The 16,968-nt window shown below is 36.3% G+C and overlaps 3 protein-coding genes and 2 non-coding genes across 8 annotated transcripts; 2 read left to right on the top strand and 3 right to left on the bottom strand.

Annotated features, from left to right (window-relative positions):
* Positions 1 to 43: 43 nt before the first annotated feature.
* Positions 44 to 4,414, bottom strand: LOC139103313 (interferon-related developmental regulator 2-like). 2 transcript variants are annotated; one of them, XM_070657851.1, is made up of 6 exons: positions 4,161 to 4,414; positions 1,842 to 2,317; positions 1,486 to 1,739; positions 1,164 to 1,407; positions 838 to 1,053; positions 44 to 764 (listed from the first exon to the last, which is right to left on the bottom strand). In XM_070657851.1, exons 1-6 carry the CDS (start codon positions 4,192 to 4,194, stop codon positions 678 to 680), a joined length of 1,311 nt encoding a protein of 436 aa, XP_070513952.1. In that variant the 5' UTR covers positions 4,195 to 4,414; the 3' UTR covers positions 44 to 677. The 2 variants fall into 2 exon arrangements, with proteins under 2 accessions (XP_070513952.1, XP_070513953.1); XM_070657852.1 differs by having other exon boundaries at positions 1,842 to 2,314.
* A 217-nt stretch (positions 4,415 to 4,631) lies between these two features.
* On the bottom strand, positions 4,632 to 10,560 carry LOC139103315 (27 kDa hemolymph protein-like). 2 transcript variants are annotated; one of them, XM_070657854.1, is made up of 4 exons: positions 10,089 to 10,560; positions 6,537 to 7,013; positions 6,257 to 6,422; positions 4,632 to 6,142 (listed from the first exon to the last, which is right to left on the bottom strand). In XM_070657854.1, exons 1-4 carry the CDS (start codon positions 10,126 to 10,128, stop codon positions 5,884 to 5,886), a joined length of 942 nt encoding a protein of 313 aa, XP_070513955.1. In that variant the 5' UTR covers positions 10,129 to 10,560; the 3' UTR covers positions 4,632 to 5,883. The 2 variants fall into 2 exon arrangements, with proteins under 2 accessions (XP_070513955.1, XP_070513956.1); XM_070657855.1 differs by lacking the exon at positions 10,089 to 10,560 and adding an exon at positions 9,093 to 9,117.
* Positions 10,561 to 10,824: 264 nt separating this feature from the next.
* Trnad-guc (transfer RNA aspartic acid (anticodon GUC)) lies at positions 10,825 to 10,896 on the top strand. The gene has a single exon. It is a non-coding gene; the product is annotated as a tRNA-Asp (tRNA).
* Positions 10,897 to 11,201: 305 nt separating this feature from the next.
* On the top strand, positions 11,202 to 11,272 carry Trnag-gcc (transfer RNA glycine (anticodon GCC)). The gene has a single exon. It is a non-coding gene; the product is annotated as a tRNA-Gly (tRNA).
* A 1,074-nt stretch (positions 11,273 to 12,346) lies between these two features.
* On the bottom strand, positions 12,347 to 16,487 carry LOC139103319 (calcyphosin-like protein). Of its 2 annotated transcripts, none has more exons than XM_070657860.1 (7): positions 16,471 to 16,487; positions 16,007 to 16,162; positions 15,294 to 15,809; positions 13,724 to 13,880; positions 13,210 to 13,387; positions 12,879 to 13,088; positions 12,347 to 12,811 (listed from the first exon to the last, which is right to left on the bottom strand). In XM_070657860.1, exons 4-7 carry the CDS (start codon positions 13,876 to 13,878, stop codon positions 12,710 to 12,712), a joined length of 645 nt encoding a protein of 214 aa, XP_070513961.1. In that variant the 5' UTR covers positions 13,879 to 13,880; positions 15,294 to 15,809; positions 16,007 to 16,162; positions 16,471 to 16,487; the 3' UTR covers positions 12,347 to 12,709. The 2 variants fall into 2 exon arrangements, with proteins under 2 accessions (XP_070513961.1, XP_070513962.1); XM_070657861.1 differs by lacking the exon at positions 16,471 to 16,487 and adding an exon at positions 16,281 to 16,445.
* Between the last annotated feature and the right edge of the window lie 481 nt (positions 16,488 to 16,968).

The raw sequence follows: 16,968 nt of genomic DNA, 5'->3' as shown, positions 1-16,968 counted from the left end.
AAAAGAAAAAATATATATATTAATAAAATGTTTTATGTCAATGTTTATATAATCTATGTACTAGTTTATTTAAATACGTCATTACAACTTATATATAATTATGTACATGTATGCTAGCAAATATTTCATACATATTATGTATGTATTAACTATTACGTACGAAATAATTCCATCAGTTTGCGTATTATAATTCATTTTTAAATCAGATATTAACTTTTTGATCTCGTAATTAAAACAATTTTATTAGCAAACCCAACATGTTTAATATACATATTCAAGCGAAAAATTAACAATAACAATTGAAAAGAGATCACTGATATCGATCGTGTAATTAATAATTTATATAAAATGCAATAATTCTTACCAGCATTATAACTGTATATACACATACGTTTTAATTTGTATATATATACACACACACATGAATTTTATTAAATATTACTAAATAAATATACTTGTTAAAGTGACAAGATGAATCACATTACCACCGACAGAATTTATGCAATAAGAATATGCAGACATTATATAGAATATCTGTATAATTTCGACCCGAAAATCGATTAAGAAAACAGCAATTTTATGCTGTTAAATTAGCTACAATAAATTAAAGGAAAAATTTTAAGCATATTTATAATATACTAAAATAAGACAACCAGTTTAGGAGAGTAGAAGTGTAATTACGGTGCCATAGCCGCAGATCGTTTGTCCCGATTCTTGTTGCGCTGAATGGTGCGTGCTTTGAACGCGGCCGCGTTCATTAAAGTCTACAAGTCGAAAGGAAAGGGAATAATAAATCAGTCTTATTTAAAACAAACAATTGCATTTACAGATACTTACTCGTTCCAATTTACTCGTTTTAATCGTGACCGGTGGAGGTAGAACTTTATTACCGAGATGAAAAATCTCGCGCAGGAGTTGATTTTCAGCAAGATGGATATTGATACTGGGACCTAATAAACGGCAGCAAGCGTTGTATTGGGTCCTTGCGCACCAACCTTCTAAATACAGAATTTCCTGGCCGAATCTAACATGCATTTCTGGAACGATATCTTCCTAAAAGTAAAATAAATTGTATATGTAGTATCTTGTTCCATTTTTGGCAGCCAAATGTAATTATTAATTAAATAAATTTATTCAAGTAAATAACACGTGTTATTACTCACCTCGATATAACGCAGAATATCTCTAAAATTAGCGCGTTGCTGTTTGCGATCTTTTTTAGCGCGGTACTTGTTAGAATCCGTGGCGAGTTCTTTGAGAATTTCGACCAAATCAAGTGCCCAATTTTGCTCATAGTCACAAGAAAAATCACGACCGAGTTCAAATATCACTGCTAGCGCCTCACCAGCTGAGAGGCGTACGTCAAGATGCGGCGATTCGAGTAATTCACGCAATCGATTGAGCGACCTAAAAATGAAATTGTTCACGTTAATTAAAAATTTCTACTGTTTGAGCGCTCCTGCGTGTCGATGCTAGACGACTTACGGCATGTAGCTGTTTGTCCTGCCACTCGAAAACAAATTGTAGATATCCGCGGAAGTCATGACGGTCAAAAGCAGGGTCCATGATGAGATAGCTGCCGCGTGTAGTGCCGCCACATCTGTGGATACGTTTGCAATTGCACCGTTTCCTTTCAAGTAGGAGCCCGAAAATATAGATGACAGTAATTGTACAATTTCCATGGTGTCAGCCGTATCATTGCCCGATAAGAATTGATTCATGGCCAATGCCCAGCAGCACTAAAATTAATATAAAAATTATGAAACGTATTACATAAAATGCGAGATGTTTTTTGATCCTTGATTGCGACGTCTCTTTTATGGTAATCTTATGATTATTACCTCGGCGCGTGCATGAACGGAAGCTGTGTTGTCATTAGCGAGAAATGTCAGGGTCGATTTTAAATCCCTGCAGACCATGTCGATACTCTCGAAGGCGCCCAACTGGACGCACAGCAGGGTGCTCAATCTAGCCGCCGTAGACTGTTCGTCGCCACGTCCTTTTTTCAAGCCTCGCTCTACAGCATCCGTGATCGTCATTTTTCTGTCCTCTACGAAGTCGGGTATATACTTGATGGCGAAGATCTTCTCGATGCCATTGAAGCAGATGGTCCGGCCTTTTGCGCTCTTCTGCGTTAATCCGTCGATCGCTTCTCTCAGCTTTTCCTCAAACGCTTCCTGCTGCGCGAGCTCGTCCACCTCGTTGTCGTTTGCGTCCTCCAGTACACTACGATTGTCGGATTGGCCGCTGGTCTCGCTACACGCATCATTGTTGATCGAATCCTCATCAGATGTAAACTCAGCTCTTTTTCCACCTGCTGGGAGAAGCCATATGGGTAAGACATATGTCCATAAAGCCACATGTATCTTTCGCGTATTATACATGGATGACTTTACAAATATATATATATATATATATATATATATATATATATATGCATTTATCTATTTTTGAAATGTTTGCGAAATGTAAATCATGATTAAAAAAAACTAAAAATGAGAAGTATAATTGGTAAACTGTCAATAAGGTGTGCCATATGGAGTCACAAAGTTCACATATGTTTGTTAATACGTGACAACAGTAGTGATAAGTAATCTTAATATTCCTGCGTCATCAGAAGGAGGGATAGAAGTGTCTCAAAGTCTTGATAATAGTTTGTCTCTGCCAGTAATAGATAAAACAAAGGCTTAAAAACACGTTAATCATAAACTATCCGATCTCCGGTAAATAATAGCGGCTTCTAAAAGTGAACGTCGCGTTACATAATATGAAAACCGCTCAGCTGTACCTGTTTTGGCAGAGTGATATATATATAAATGAAAGGAAAAATATTACAAAGCTGACGACAAATTATTAGCATATTATTTACATTTGAGTATTAAAAAAAAATCTTAACGTTAAAATATATTAACAATATTTATAATTTAATTTAAAGAAAAAAAAAGTAATAATAATAATAAATAAAAATAAATTAACGAATTAATAAAATAATTAAAATCGTTCAAAGGAAACGAAATAAAATCGAGTCCATAAATTTGATAATTCTCGGATCATACGAGCGGCGTACGGATTTTATCGACTGGAAGGAGATTGGGGCTATCGTCGATTCGAGCGTCAAACAAGAGAAAAGAAGCGCTCGAAAGCTTATCCGGGACAAACGCGCAATACGGGAATAATAAGAATCTACGGCTCGAGCCGCGTCCTTGAACGGCTTGAACGAGAACTGGAGAAGGGCGGGGCGAGGAAATATTTTTCTCTTCGGTAACGACGTGTTCTTCGACGGATGAACATGCGACAGAACAGAGAAATGTCAATAGAGGCTTGGATAACGGCGGCAATCCGCTCGCTGCCGATTACCGCGGATTGCGTAAATCTCCGTTCACGCAGACCAGCCGCGACGGGGAGAAGTATCGAGCGAGTCAAATAAAAAAATAAGAGAAAAAAAGAACGGTGAAAATAGAAGGAAAAAGTAAAGAAAAAAAAAGAAAAAAAACGCAGTAGACATCTCTTGCGTTAGTCTATAGATAGATCTCGTCGCCGTGGATAACGCGCGCGAACGTGACGCGTTCGCGTCACGCATCGCGGCGCTTTGTCAGGTGTCTCGCATAACCTCTCGCGGAAATTGCGCACTTTTTTTATTCGGCGCGCGCGTAAGCGCGATTGCGCGCCCTTACGAAGGGCCTTGCGAGGACGCGGACTCCGTTCTCGCGTCAGGATATTTTTCTCGCGAGACAGAGCGCCACGCCGACGGGTTCCATGTGTCAGGGGCACGAGGCATGAGAGTCACATGGGAACCATGTCGCGCGTCCGCCATGATCTCGCGAAGGGAGCCAGAGGCAGCGCGCCAAAAAGGGCCGCGGCTGGTCTCAACGGAGGAAAAAAAAAAGGGACCGCCGCCGATCGCGGGACGTGACGTAACTCGATAAAGTAAACTGGGACTTCCATTCCGGGTGCGTGAATCATCCGGGACGAACGAACGAAGAAACGAACGGAGAGACGGACGGACGGACGAACGGAGGCGCAAATCGATAATTTAATAACGTCGTGCGCGTCACGTGCGTCGTTTCTTCACCGCGAGATCCTCCGGACGGGAAGAGATCGCGTAAAGGGCGGGGGAAGAAGGAAACGACTGGAATTTCGCGGGGATGACAAATGCTTACCGTACTTTCCTCTTCTGCCCCCTTTGCCTGGCATCGTTCCTCAGCCTGCCTGTCGCACAATTGATACTAGATAAAAGACTCGATCAAGAGGGTAAATGTCTCGAACTAATGTCTTTCTTTCGTATACTGAATACGCCACGTGAATTTTTCGTTGGGAGTAGACGAAGGCTCATTAACATGATGCGTAACAGTTCAGAACATACACGTCGAGACAGCCTTCGGCGGGCTTTCTCAAGTGCACTGACAATCTTGTCGTCCTCACCCCGGCCGCGAACTTGCTCGATTCACCGCGCGATTACAGTCGAAAATGCTCGAACGTGCCCGAGCCAATCGGCGGACGTAATATTTCTTGCATCTTGTGCAGTGTGCGCAGAAACCGCCTTTGGAGACTTCTGGTTTATCTGCGCCGACATGTGACACCGACGTGGGATTTTCAATCTACCTGAGACAAAATTGTAATAAGGCATAGCGTAATTAAAAATACATTTTTATTATTACGTTCGGAAAGAGAAAACAATATTTTAAGTAGAAACAGGTTTCCTTTTTAGAAATAACATGGAAACAATAAGATAGATCTCTTGAATATATGGAAAAATCGTGAATTTTTTTAAGATGTTCTAACGCAAAAAATTCACGACAGCTTAGTTGTAAATAAGGTACGGAATTTATTAAGTATATTGTCTTAACAAAGTAGTTTCAAACGCTTTGGTGCTTAAACTATGTATTAAGATACATCTGCCGTACTTATCGCATTTGTATTTTTGGATCAATTGAACATGTGATTTTAACACCACGTGCTCGTATCTACTAAATCGGTAACAATGTCATGTGAATCTATCGATTCTAAATTGTTCCACGAACAATACTGTTTTCTGTTTTAATCATACGAAATAGTAAAAAGTTTTTACAAACTAACATCACAATTTATTAGTGTTTGTAAAAATGTAATTTCTTCCCGAAAGGCACAATTTTTTTTTATAATAAGATCTATAATATGTAACTAAAATCAGAATTTATCGGAAAAAATTTTACTCGTAAAACGAAGTTACCTATAATCTTATCTAAGATTTTTGGAACTTGTACATACACAAAATATTCAAAAAATACATTCATATAAATGAGATACTAATACAATTAATATTAATATAAGATATACATCTTTTATTCTTTTTTCTTAATAAAAATTTGTATTTTACTTATTACACGTTTTACTTGCATAATATAGCAAGTAACAAGTGTAAATATACTCGCATTAGTTACATAAATATAATCACATAAATAAAAATATTCTTGTTTGTAATAAACATGCACATAAAATATAGTAATATATTTATATTAAAGAACTTTGATGTGTGAATGGTCATTAAAGGAAAATATCTCATCATAATTATTTTTAATTAAGTGTCAAGTATCTAATTTTTATGTAATGCAACAATATGCAATTTGAATAGGCACATATTGATTACATTATCAAACAAATTTCAAGATATATAAAAACGTAAAAAAAAAAAACTTAAATTAAATCTCGTGTTCTAAAAAAATAAGAAACACTTGTACCGTTACATAAAAAAAAAAAAAATTACAAAAACTGAAACCATAATGTATCTCTTGTCTATTGCTATGAATTCTTATATTACTCTATATTAAGTTTTGTCCCATTGGTACATATAAACTTTCATATGTCTCTATTCATTATTTCTTTGCATATTTGGAATATAAAGCTTTACAGTATAAAGCTACTGTAGCTTGTTACAAGAGACAAAACAGTAGATGTAATCGCTACTGTTAAAAGAGCGCCTAAGGGCGAAGCGCTGGATGCGGACTGCGTTCCAGTAGCAGCAGCACTTTGTGCGTTGAGTAAATTTGCGCACGGCGTCACCCTTTTGATGAAGTTGAATATGGAATCCATTATGTTCGCAGGTGTGGGATCCGAGCACTTTTCCAATTCCGTCACGACACATGTTTGTAGTAAAGTCATGTCCCTGCAAGATAAATTGAGCATATATAAATCGCAAAATATTAACAGGTGAGTTTTAAATATGTAAATTATCAAAAATTCTAAAAAGGAACAAACTAAAGAATTTTACACGGCTCACCTGCATTCTTTAACACCAAAATTTAGTGATGGCAGATTTTCCAGTCCCACTAAATTAGTCGTGGGATCAGTTTTGGGTATGTAACCACTAAAAGTACGATTGGCACAATCTTGAATCGCTTGTTGTTTTTCTTGGAAGCATTCTGGTCCTCCAGCCGATATAAAAACTATAAAAAAAAGATAAAATTAATTGTAATGTTAATTACATAATGTCAATAAAACTCTGAGTCTATAAATGCTTCTGTAGATGTTCTTTTATGCATTTATCAATTTGTACATACGGGCAATTCGATCTCCTTCTTTATAGCAGATAAATTCGAGGAGCGAGTCAGTTATGTTTAGCACGATTTTCTTATTTTCTCTCTCCTTTTCATCCAGACACTGTTCTAACGTATCCGTAAAATTGCTCACACAAGCTCGCAAAGTGGAGCGCTTGTTACAATAATTCTTGAAGACGATATCCAAATCGCCGGTCGGTTTATACTTTTCCATCTCCGCCTGAAGTTCCGTAATGTTGATAAGCGACTGAAGACATTGCCCCATCTCAACTTGGGCCCGATTTGCCTCGTCGAATGCATTTGGCCCACCGTTCTTTGTGCACTTTTCTTTAAAGAGATTTTTCGCCTGTTCGACACTGGGCAGTGCCGAGGTGTTCACATTTCTCAGTTCCGGAATGTCGCCAACCACCTGGCCAACTTGTTGCAGTACCTCGTCAGCAGATGGCAAGTTCTCTTGCGACTGCGTGCATGCAATGATACCTGAAATAAAAAAATAATATGTTAATTAATTGTCCAGAAGCACATTTTTTTTTTTAAAAGCATATTATTTGTACGAATTACAATTTGTTCTTCTCTTATTCAATCATAGCAGTCTTGTTGAAACATAAAACTTTCGCACAAGAAATACAAAATAAAATGAGATTATCTATATAAACTATTTGATTAACCCGATAATAACAGCTAACTGAGAAACCTTTGTTTGAATGTTTCCCCGCGAAGCTTCATGCGGCCACGAGACCACAAAATGTATAATCTACGGACTTTGTATCCATGTTATGTTACTCATGCCAGCCTTCATCGTACAGTCATGTGTTATCTTTTTCATTTATTACATTTAATGGAGAAAATTGTTCACAACGTAATGTCGACAAACTACCGTATTATGCTTGAGTGCGTTTTTCAAATTTTCAACGAGTGTTTTATTAACGTGTTATTAATGTTCTGCCATTTTTTTCTTTAGTGCCACAGTGAACAGCGCACTCGGATCACCGTAATGAATAACGCGGTATTATCAACTATTTGGGAATATAATGGTCAAAGTTTTGAAAGAGGACAAAGATGTGTTTGAACGCGTGAGTCATCACTAAAGTCATTATTACAGACTAAAAAGAAAAACAATTGATTGAAATCGGAGGACCTTTTTATATCAGTAAAGTGAAACTTTTCACTTTATCATCAAATGTATCAAAGATATTATTTCTTATATGAGGCACTTTATGCAATCCCAAGCATAATCAGACTGCAGTTTCTAAGTATATATACATATATATTCGTCAGAAAAACGCAATCAATATTAATTTTCAGATTGCACAACGTGTTACATCAACCATCTTACACTACTCTGCTGAAGGATCTGACATGTGTTTTGCGTTCATTAATTTCCGTTTCATGATATCATTAATTTTCTGTATGAATCACAGAATTTTTCAGATTTCCATTTCGACTTTTCTTCGCGTATATGCACGTAGTAAATCATTGCGCAATAAAAGCATCGCTTATTAATTAAATTCGTTTTCGTCGAAATTATCTTTAAACAAAGATTTACACTATAATAATAAGTAGATGCGTTTAAACTTAAATGTGCGTTAATTGATATAGCAAATATATATAATAAACTAACACGATACACGCTAGATTTCTCTTTTAGACGTTGGCGTTTCGCAGAAACTTTTCTTGTTCAACAGGAAGTCGCAAAGCTTGCCATAAACGGTTGAAATGCTACGTGCACTAATGCATGATCTCAAGAACAAATTTTCGTCAAATATCAAGTGTTAAAGCAATAATTTTAGAAATTTTACATCTCATGAGACTAATTTTAGAAATTAATAAAACGCCCCTCGAGAGAAAATTATGCAAATTCCCCACATTTTTATCTTGACGAATAATAATTAATGCCAGCCTCAGTATTAATATAGTTAGAAACAAAGATAATAAAATGATTTCCCGATGTTTACTGATATAATGACAAGGTTCGAGCACATTTAAATGCGTAATCATCGGGCAAAGTACGTCGAGCGCTTATTAAAAACTTGGCGATCAACGATCAAACGTTATCGTATATCCCAAACCTATATTTTATTTATATATAAATAGTAATAAATTTTCTAATTAATTTTGTCAAATAATTTAACGAGTTACAACACGTTAAGTTCGATTAATCTGATAGATTGTGAAATCGTCATAATTTCGCAATTCAAATATATACATACAGTTATCGTAATTAGAGTAACTAGTATCATTATCATATTAAAAGTAGGATAGCAAATATCCATTCGTACTACATTTCGAAATTACAGAAATTACATGCCTCTTATTTCGAAAGAGATCGACTTACAGCCGAAACGCTTAATCAATGCCAGTAATTTATATCGTAATTTTAATTGGAAATTTCGATCAAGGCCGACAATTTCATATTCAGCGAATAACCGAACATAATACGATTAATCCTTGCGGAGAAAAAAATACCAGTTGCTGGTCGATTGCAGATTACGTCATCGCAATAACGTGCCGTGTGTTGGAACGTAATTAAAAAATGTAATTAAAAATTATGATGCTCACCGTTAGACATTTTATTTTACGTGTCTCCCAATCATATTTATAACATATAATGTATCTAATTGAATTGGCTTCTGGCATTTATGTGTGAACCGGCGGCAAATAATGCGACACAATATTGTCTTTTCGCAAGTCAACCTTTGGGTTTTTTTTTCTTTTTTTTTTTTTAGCAAAGCACTTAAATTTCCACGTTAGAGCACAAATAACCCGTCTGAACTTCTTTCCGAAATTTTTTCTTGACTCTACAAGTTGTTTTACATATTATACATAAAAAAACAAAGAAATTTCCTGTGATATAAACACTTTCTACTGAAAGTACATCTTACGCCTTGATAAAAACGTTTGTAATTAAAAAAAAAACTGATACAGCAGATACGATTTGATATCTCGAGTTTGTAACATTGCACGAATATAAACGCCATGCTCACTTCGAAGTTTTCCGCTTTTCAGTCAATGTAAACGTGTGAATTTAAAATCAATTGTCTAAATCAGATATCCTAAAGCATGCAACAGACATCTCTTGTTTTCCAGTATTTCAAGGCAACGTCCAATTTGTCATCCTCCTGTATATTTTCTCAACAAACTCCCCGGATACCGCTTATCGTTGTTTCCGGATTGATAATGAAACTTTCTCGGTTTTACGCTGCCAATAACTCATCAAAAACGACTTTCTCGCACAGGCCTCGTTAAACTCTGTAAAACGATCGACAATCCAAATCGAAGACCTACAAAGCAATAATATCCGATTAAGTTCCGTATACGTGGAAAGTTTCAATCCACAAGATTAAATCTTTATCTAATATTAGTCAAAAATAAAAAAAATATATAAAAAAAAGTTAAGTCAACACCGACGAAGATTGCGGAAACACGTCTTACTTCTTCATTTGCATTTGTCTCAGTTGACTGAGATATGCATTACGTTATCCTGAAAATAGAAACGGAAAAAAAAAAGAACAAAGTATTCGACGAAATGGGCAACTTGGCAAAGTCCAAACGTACCGAGAAACAGTGCTACGGCTGCGAACGTGGTGCACTTCATTTTGACTGACGGACGAGGGACCTTCGACGACAGCGGAAGAGAGAGAGAAAGACGTAGGTAGATCGGACGTATCGTTGCTATGACACGACGTCGTTTCTTCACGCACGACGGGACTCACGGGACACCTCGCACGCACACCTCGGATCACGCACCACGCGCGCACTCTTCACGCAGCAATACAACGTACAGCAATGCGCGCTCCCGCGGGCAGCCTGCTCATTTATCGTGACCAGTCCTTTATTATGGGCGAAGCGAAACGTGTCCACCGTTAAACTGCAACAATAGGAAGGGGTAAAACGTAAGGAAAGGGAACAGATAAACGGAGAGAGAATGAGTGAGATGCACCAGCGGCTGGAATGGAGGAAAAAGAGATAGAAATGAAGCAAATACACGAACTTAATCCCTACATCGGTTGCTCAGCTGTTACTGACCGTGCTCGGCGCGTGCGTTGTTCTTATATGTATGCACCTATGCCATCTTGTATCCGCGCGGCGTACGAAATTCCTCCACTAAATACGAAGGCCATCTGGCTGCAGTTGTCGTAGGAATTCCTTGCGAACGTCTCCGTGCGGCAAACTTGTTGAATGATGTCGACGTAAGTTCGTTGTTTAATAAAAGTAAATATGTTGAATGTATTTCATAAATAGAAATTGCTGTTCCATATGTACCATCAGTTTAGTGCTTGTTAACATGAAGTCCTCGGTAGTATAGTGGTCAGTATCCCCGCCTGTCACGCGGGAGACCGGGGTTCGATTCCCCGCCGGGGAGGATTATTTTTTCTTCTTTTTTTAATTAATAACTGTTACCTTGATAAATAAAAAAAAATAGTAATGGTTTTTGTTATAAATATTTCTTCCTGCAATTACGAGTTTTAATATTTTAATTTTTTTACGATTTTAAATGTATTATAAAGTACCAATTTTAGAGAATGATGTAAAGTGATCTGTTATACAATAATTAATAAATTATAAAGGTTTGAAAACTGTAAGTACAATATTATAAAAACGAATATGAATTTGTAATCTAGTTTATGACATGTGTTCTTATATGCTTTGAGTAAATTGGTATACCACGCATCGGTGGTTCAGTGGTAGAATGCTCGCCTGCCACGCGGGCGGCCCGGGTTCGATTCCCGGCCGATGCAAGTTTCTTTTTGTATCATGCACTATAATTGTCAAATAACGCTCAAAAATAGTACTTACTCTAATAAACTACGCAGCAGTCGTCATTTTTTGACATATAACTGGCAGATAAGAGATATATCTTTGCATAGTTATTGTAAATTTACGCAATTATATTGAAATACTTCTGGTTTTTATTGAAAAATATAACTTTTTATAAAACTTCTTCAGCGCAATTTCTAAAGGTGTTTTTATCGTAATTACTAATCGTTGATTACGTAACGTTCATAATGCCAAGTCTCGATTGCTTATCGTTATGATACCGTAGGCATGTACCAAAGATCGCTTTGTGGTACAATTCCACATATTTAATTTTTAGATTTAAACAAAGCTGTGTTAATATGTACTGCATATATCTCTTAGTGACATTATCTTTTTTACAAACGTTACTTTGCTTGATGCTAATTTCGAGGATGGCATAAGCGGAACAAATGCCACGGAAGCGTCGCTCCCATTCCCAGGAAAATGTTGAGCTTATCCACATTATTAATTGTAGCCTATGTGTAGATTACTTTTAATTCTCAATTAAATCATAATTCGGTATAAATTTTCCTTTCTGAGAAAAGACGCCAATTACATTAATAATTGTCCAATTATAGGAGTAAATGTGTTTCCATTTATAGTGCATGTTTTACTTCTATTACATTTTTTTATTATGTTTTATAACAAATTGTATAAGTAAGATACTTTTCACCTCGAGTTCAACTACATCTAACAGAGAGTTTAGGTGTGCAAAAAAAACGATTTGTATTATAATCGCACATAATTATTACAGAAAAATAAACATAGAATTATAAAAAAGCAATAGTTTAAAAACTGCTGTGCGCGACTATTACGATTTCCTCTGTAGGATTGGTCCTTCTGTAACCAGCTTTTCAAATTAATAACTAACAAAGTCTCGAAGAAGAAAAAGCAGAAAAAGACTGACAAACACATTTTTTTGCTTTTAATTTTACAAGCTTATCGTACAAACTGTTCACAATGTAAAAGTGAACGCGTTTTCGTGATTATTCAGTAATTTGACAAGACAATAAAAATTAGCGAGAGTAACAGATTTATTTTTAAAGCCATCTAAGATCGATTTTCTTTTTCTCTTCTTCTTAATTAAATACATTTCGGTGGAGTATTAATGTATAATAATTTTACATTGGTCGAATTGGTCACGTACTAATATTAAATTTAATGTAATAATATATATGTTTTAACTAGATAACAATTAGCGAAATGTGCAAGTTTAACAAGGAGCTAAAGTTATTTTTGGTAACGAGACAACGATATTAAGCTATTATACATTAGTTTAATGAAATAGCGAGTTTATAGTTGTCAATACGACCGCCAGTGAAATAAACGGATGTAGCATCAGCGTGCTATTTCGCAAATTACAGGCAAAGAGATCGAGATTAAAGTTTGTAAGCGTTGCGTATCATTAAGTCAAAATACGCATCGTTTTCTATACTCGCGCTAATAGCACTGTAATAATTCATAAATTCCTCCTCCGTTACCTGCAGAATAAAAAGAGTGATATTGACGAGCGTGACAACATGTAGGAAACAATATACAACTACTTACAACAGCATCCACGTCGCCTCCTTGCTCGAAATTTGAGAGAAACTTGTTTAAAATACTCTCTTCGCTTTCTTCACCGCTGATATAACGCGGATGACATTTAACGTTATAAATCATTCGTAGATCGTCAACGGTAATCCGCCCGTCGCCGGATTTATCCAATTTTTGAAACGCTTGGTCTACTACGCTCTTGCGGCTCTCACACATTGGTGGCTGAAAATTATTTCATTGACTTTATTAATACCTAATTACGTACCTAAATGAATTAAATTTATTGACCGTAGACGTGTCTTGACAATTTTTTAATGAAATAAAATGTTAAGAATACACTCACTCTTATGCCGACGAGAAACTCGTCGACGCTGATGTTTCCATCTTCGTCGGTGTCGAATTTCGTAAAGATCTCATTGACCTCATCGTCAGAGAGTTCCATTCCAGTTTCCTCTAAGCCCGTTTTGAACTCTTCGAGGGTCAGCTTTTTGTTGCCGTCCTCATCCATACGACGAAATACTCTAGAAATAATACAGATAAAAAAAACTCAGCGTGGTTACGCGGCGACACAGAGTCGAAGACAATGTCGAGGCTGATTCATATTGTGAATCAGATGAAAACCGTATTATCATTGCACGTATACAATCGCAGCGCAATCTTATTTGCAAAACAATAATTAATATTAAATTTTGCAACTGATTTTTTTATTTTGTTTTATCTATTTTATCTAGACTTTATTACCGACCTTGGATCTCTCACTGTAATGAATATGGTGATAAGTAGTTCTTAATAACAAATGTTTCGTGGTATTGTAATTATATTTATTGGCAATGTAGATAAAAGCTTTCGAGACTCACCTACCCAGACCAAGAATGCCACTGGCACCCCTGGACAGGCAGAGTAAACGCAGCTTCTCAATGGAATCCGTGGTTGTGTGTACAGCCCGTTGGGACTTGTTGATCATCTCAATCTCCTGTCGCGTCGTAGCACTCTGCGGTCTTAAACTGAACATTGCTGGAAAAAGACAACGTCATAAGCTCACGTCATAAGTATGAGTCAGGTGAAATACATAGAGGGAAAAAAAAAAAAAAAAAAAATAAGAGTAGAAGAGTGAGAGAGAACTGTGTGCAGTTACATTCTAAATTTGTACACCGCAAAAATCGCGGAAAGAAATATTAAAAGCCGCATGAAATTTAAAACATACGCTCTTTTATAAATAATATCAGCATGCTTCAGATCTTTTTTCACTAGTTAGTTTTGAAGAATATTGTGTGAAATCGATAAAAATCGTTGAATATGTGTACAATATCTGATAAATAAACGGTACGGAAATGAGATACAATAGTGATAAGGTTTTTCACTATCATGCGCACAAAGGTAGATGAAAAGTAGGTTATTGATTAACCTCCTCTGTTGCTAACTTGTTACTTGATAATAATGCATAGTTTTCTACATTGGGAAATCGACGTTTACGTGTTTTGTCATCGACCGTCACGTGTGGAAGCGACCGCTCATTAATAGTCTTCAATTATTTCACGAAACACCTATCAAATTGTTATGATTACAATTCTAAATCGCATCGTTCTATCCTGAAACTTCGTATGCCTCGTCATTGCAGAATATTTTCCTTTTATCGACGAGATGCTAGAGTAAACCAACTCTACACTTAGATTCTATGTAAATAAAATTTATCTGCTTGAAAATAATTTGATTAAAGCAATAAAACTAATTAAGATATTTTTACAAACGTAAAAGAAAATCTAAAACATTTTTATACTGTCATTATCATTATTAATAAAAGAATCGATATCGTTTTGACAAGGAAGTGTAGGTTTCGAGATAATATCGATGACAGTAATCAGGTTTTTTTTATACAGTGTGTATGAGAACCTTGTCGTAACTATTGTATATTTTATTTGAAAGTGAAAGACATAAAATGGAACATCGCGGAGAATGCATTTATTATACATTCTGAGAACGTGATTGCATGATAGTGATCGACTGTGATTGACAATGGTTGACAATGTTTGACAGTAAAAAAAGAAACATGAAAGACTTTTAAATATCCAAAATACAAACTGAAACAGAGATATACGCTATTAATTAATGCAAAATTATAAAGCTACATGTATAATAAATTTAATTGTCGCATTTAAAGACATAAATAAACGTGATTAAACTTTGTATCATTCAATTAATTAGATATTCATAACTTTAATGAAATTGTGAATACGAAATTTGAGTCAATGAAATAATTAATAATTCTCGGAATAAAACTACTTTCATCCAAGATCATAAAACATAATATTAATTAAGAGTTATTAGATATTATTTATAACTACATAAACAATATTCTAGTACAGTTATTATGCCTTACATTGCACGTTTTTGCTTACGCACATTTTTTTTTCCAACAGCATCACTTACCTCAGTTCACAGCTTCCGGAAAACGCAGTGGAGAACGCGGCGAAAGATGCGCGCGTGTGCAATGGAAGACACCCGTTGCAGTTGGCTCAGAAGATCACCGGAAGGAGGAAGGAATCGGAGAAACCTGGCCGTCTCTTCGCAGGAGGAGGTGCGACGTTTTTTTCAAGAGGACCGGAAGGCGAGTGGCGGTTCTTCGGCATAGTCGGATCGTCGTGGATCTTATTGCGCGCCGGCGACAATAATGGCGACGGCCCACATTACATACACACCCCGGACGCCACCCGGGAAAAGCCTATACACTAGGTCCCCGGAGTGTCACGGTGTATCCATAACGACCGATTTGTCACAACACACCCATCACATCCGCTCTGAGAGCCGCGAGCGTGACCGATTGATTGATCAATCGCCGATACCGATTGCTTCCCCTGGAAGAACTGGAGGACGCTTGGATCATCGGCAGAATAATCATCCGGGATCGTCACTGCCATTTGAGATCGATCGCTCCGATTAGATGTGCTATAAATAGTAGCAACGAAGATGTTCAGCTAATTAGTTTTTAATTGTTGCGCGGCACGGGACATTTTAATAATTGCAATAAAATCGCAAATGCATTTCTAATCTTATTTAAAATAAATAAAAAGAACGTTGGCACGTACATTATTACATTATATTACTGCTAGGTAATTTAATATATGTATAAATGTGTAACTTACGTTAGATATTATATATGTCTCGTGTTGGTTTCAGGGCGATAATGCTACCTTGACCTCCACATGTTGGTGTTAATAGATCCCAATTGGTATCGACTTTGATATGGACTTGGATTCTACATTGATAGACCCAGACGAAACGGTATCGCAGCAGAAAGTCTGAAAAGTATAGAAATTATCGTACATATTTAATCAGTCCTAGAGACGCTCGGATAATAGGGTTGCTGGCATCGTGATGTAGTGATACTTTGCGTATTTCACGTTCTTGAACTCTTACATTTATTTACTCTGTCACGATAGCAGAGCAACTGACAAACATGACGTACGCAGTCAAATGATGTAATATAAAAGGTTACGTCTAAAATATGCACATCGCGCCCGTACAACGTGACAGTTTGTCTGAAAATATACGAATAATGCTTCTTGGAAACATTGATATATTCTTGGTTACGACAATTTATACATACGTGACGTTTAATAAACGTGGATCAAGTTTCCAAGTGTCAATCATTTCATGCGTAAAGAACGCATAATAAAAATTGCCCCGTGGGCTCTTTACGGAACAAATTCCGTTCGTTCACGATGTGCCTGCATATTCAAAGAGAAAATTGATTTCACAGGAAGAGTAATTAATTACGATTGAAGAAAAGACAACAAGAATGAAATCTGTTTTGCCAATGTTTTACAAGTGACCAACACCAGAGCAAGAAAAAATTTTTCGTCGCCAGCAGGTTCTCGCTTACTTACCAGTGGTAACAAGACGTTTCTACTTTATCAAACAAAACTTTTTAACCTGAGCAACGACTCCTTCGACAATACGAATTATTGCTAAACTTTAATTGTTTCGTTGCTGACCGCAAACGTGACTATCTGTGAAAGCAATGGAAAAACCTAAAGAAGCGTATTACTTGCAGAAAATTACTTTGTATATCGTCTGTGTGATAAACGAGAGACATTTAGGTAAG

This window comes from Cardiocondyla obscurior, linkage group LG06 (genome assembly GCF_019399895.1).
Source record: "Cardiocondyla obscurior isolate alpha-2009 linkage group LG06, Cobs3.1, whole genome shotgun sequence".
Taxonomy (NCBI): domain Eukaryota; kingdom Metazoa; phylum Arthropoda; class Insecta; order Hymenoptera; family Formicidae; genus Cardiocondyla; species Cardiocondyla obscurior.
This window is presented reverse-complemented; position numbering and strand designations above follow the sequence as displayed.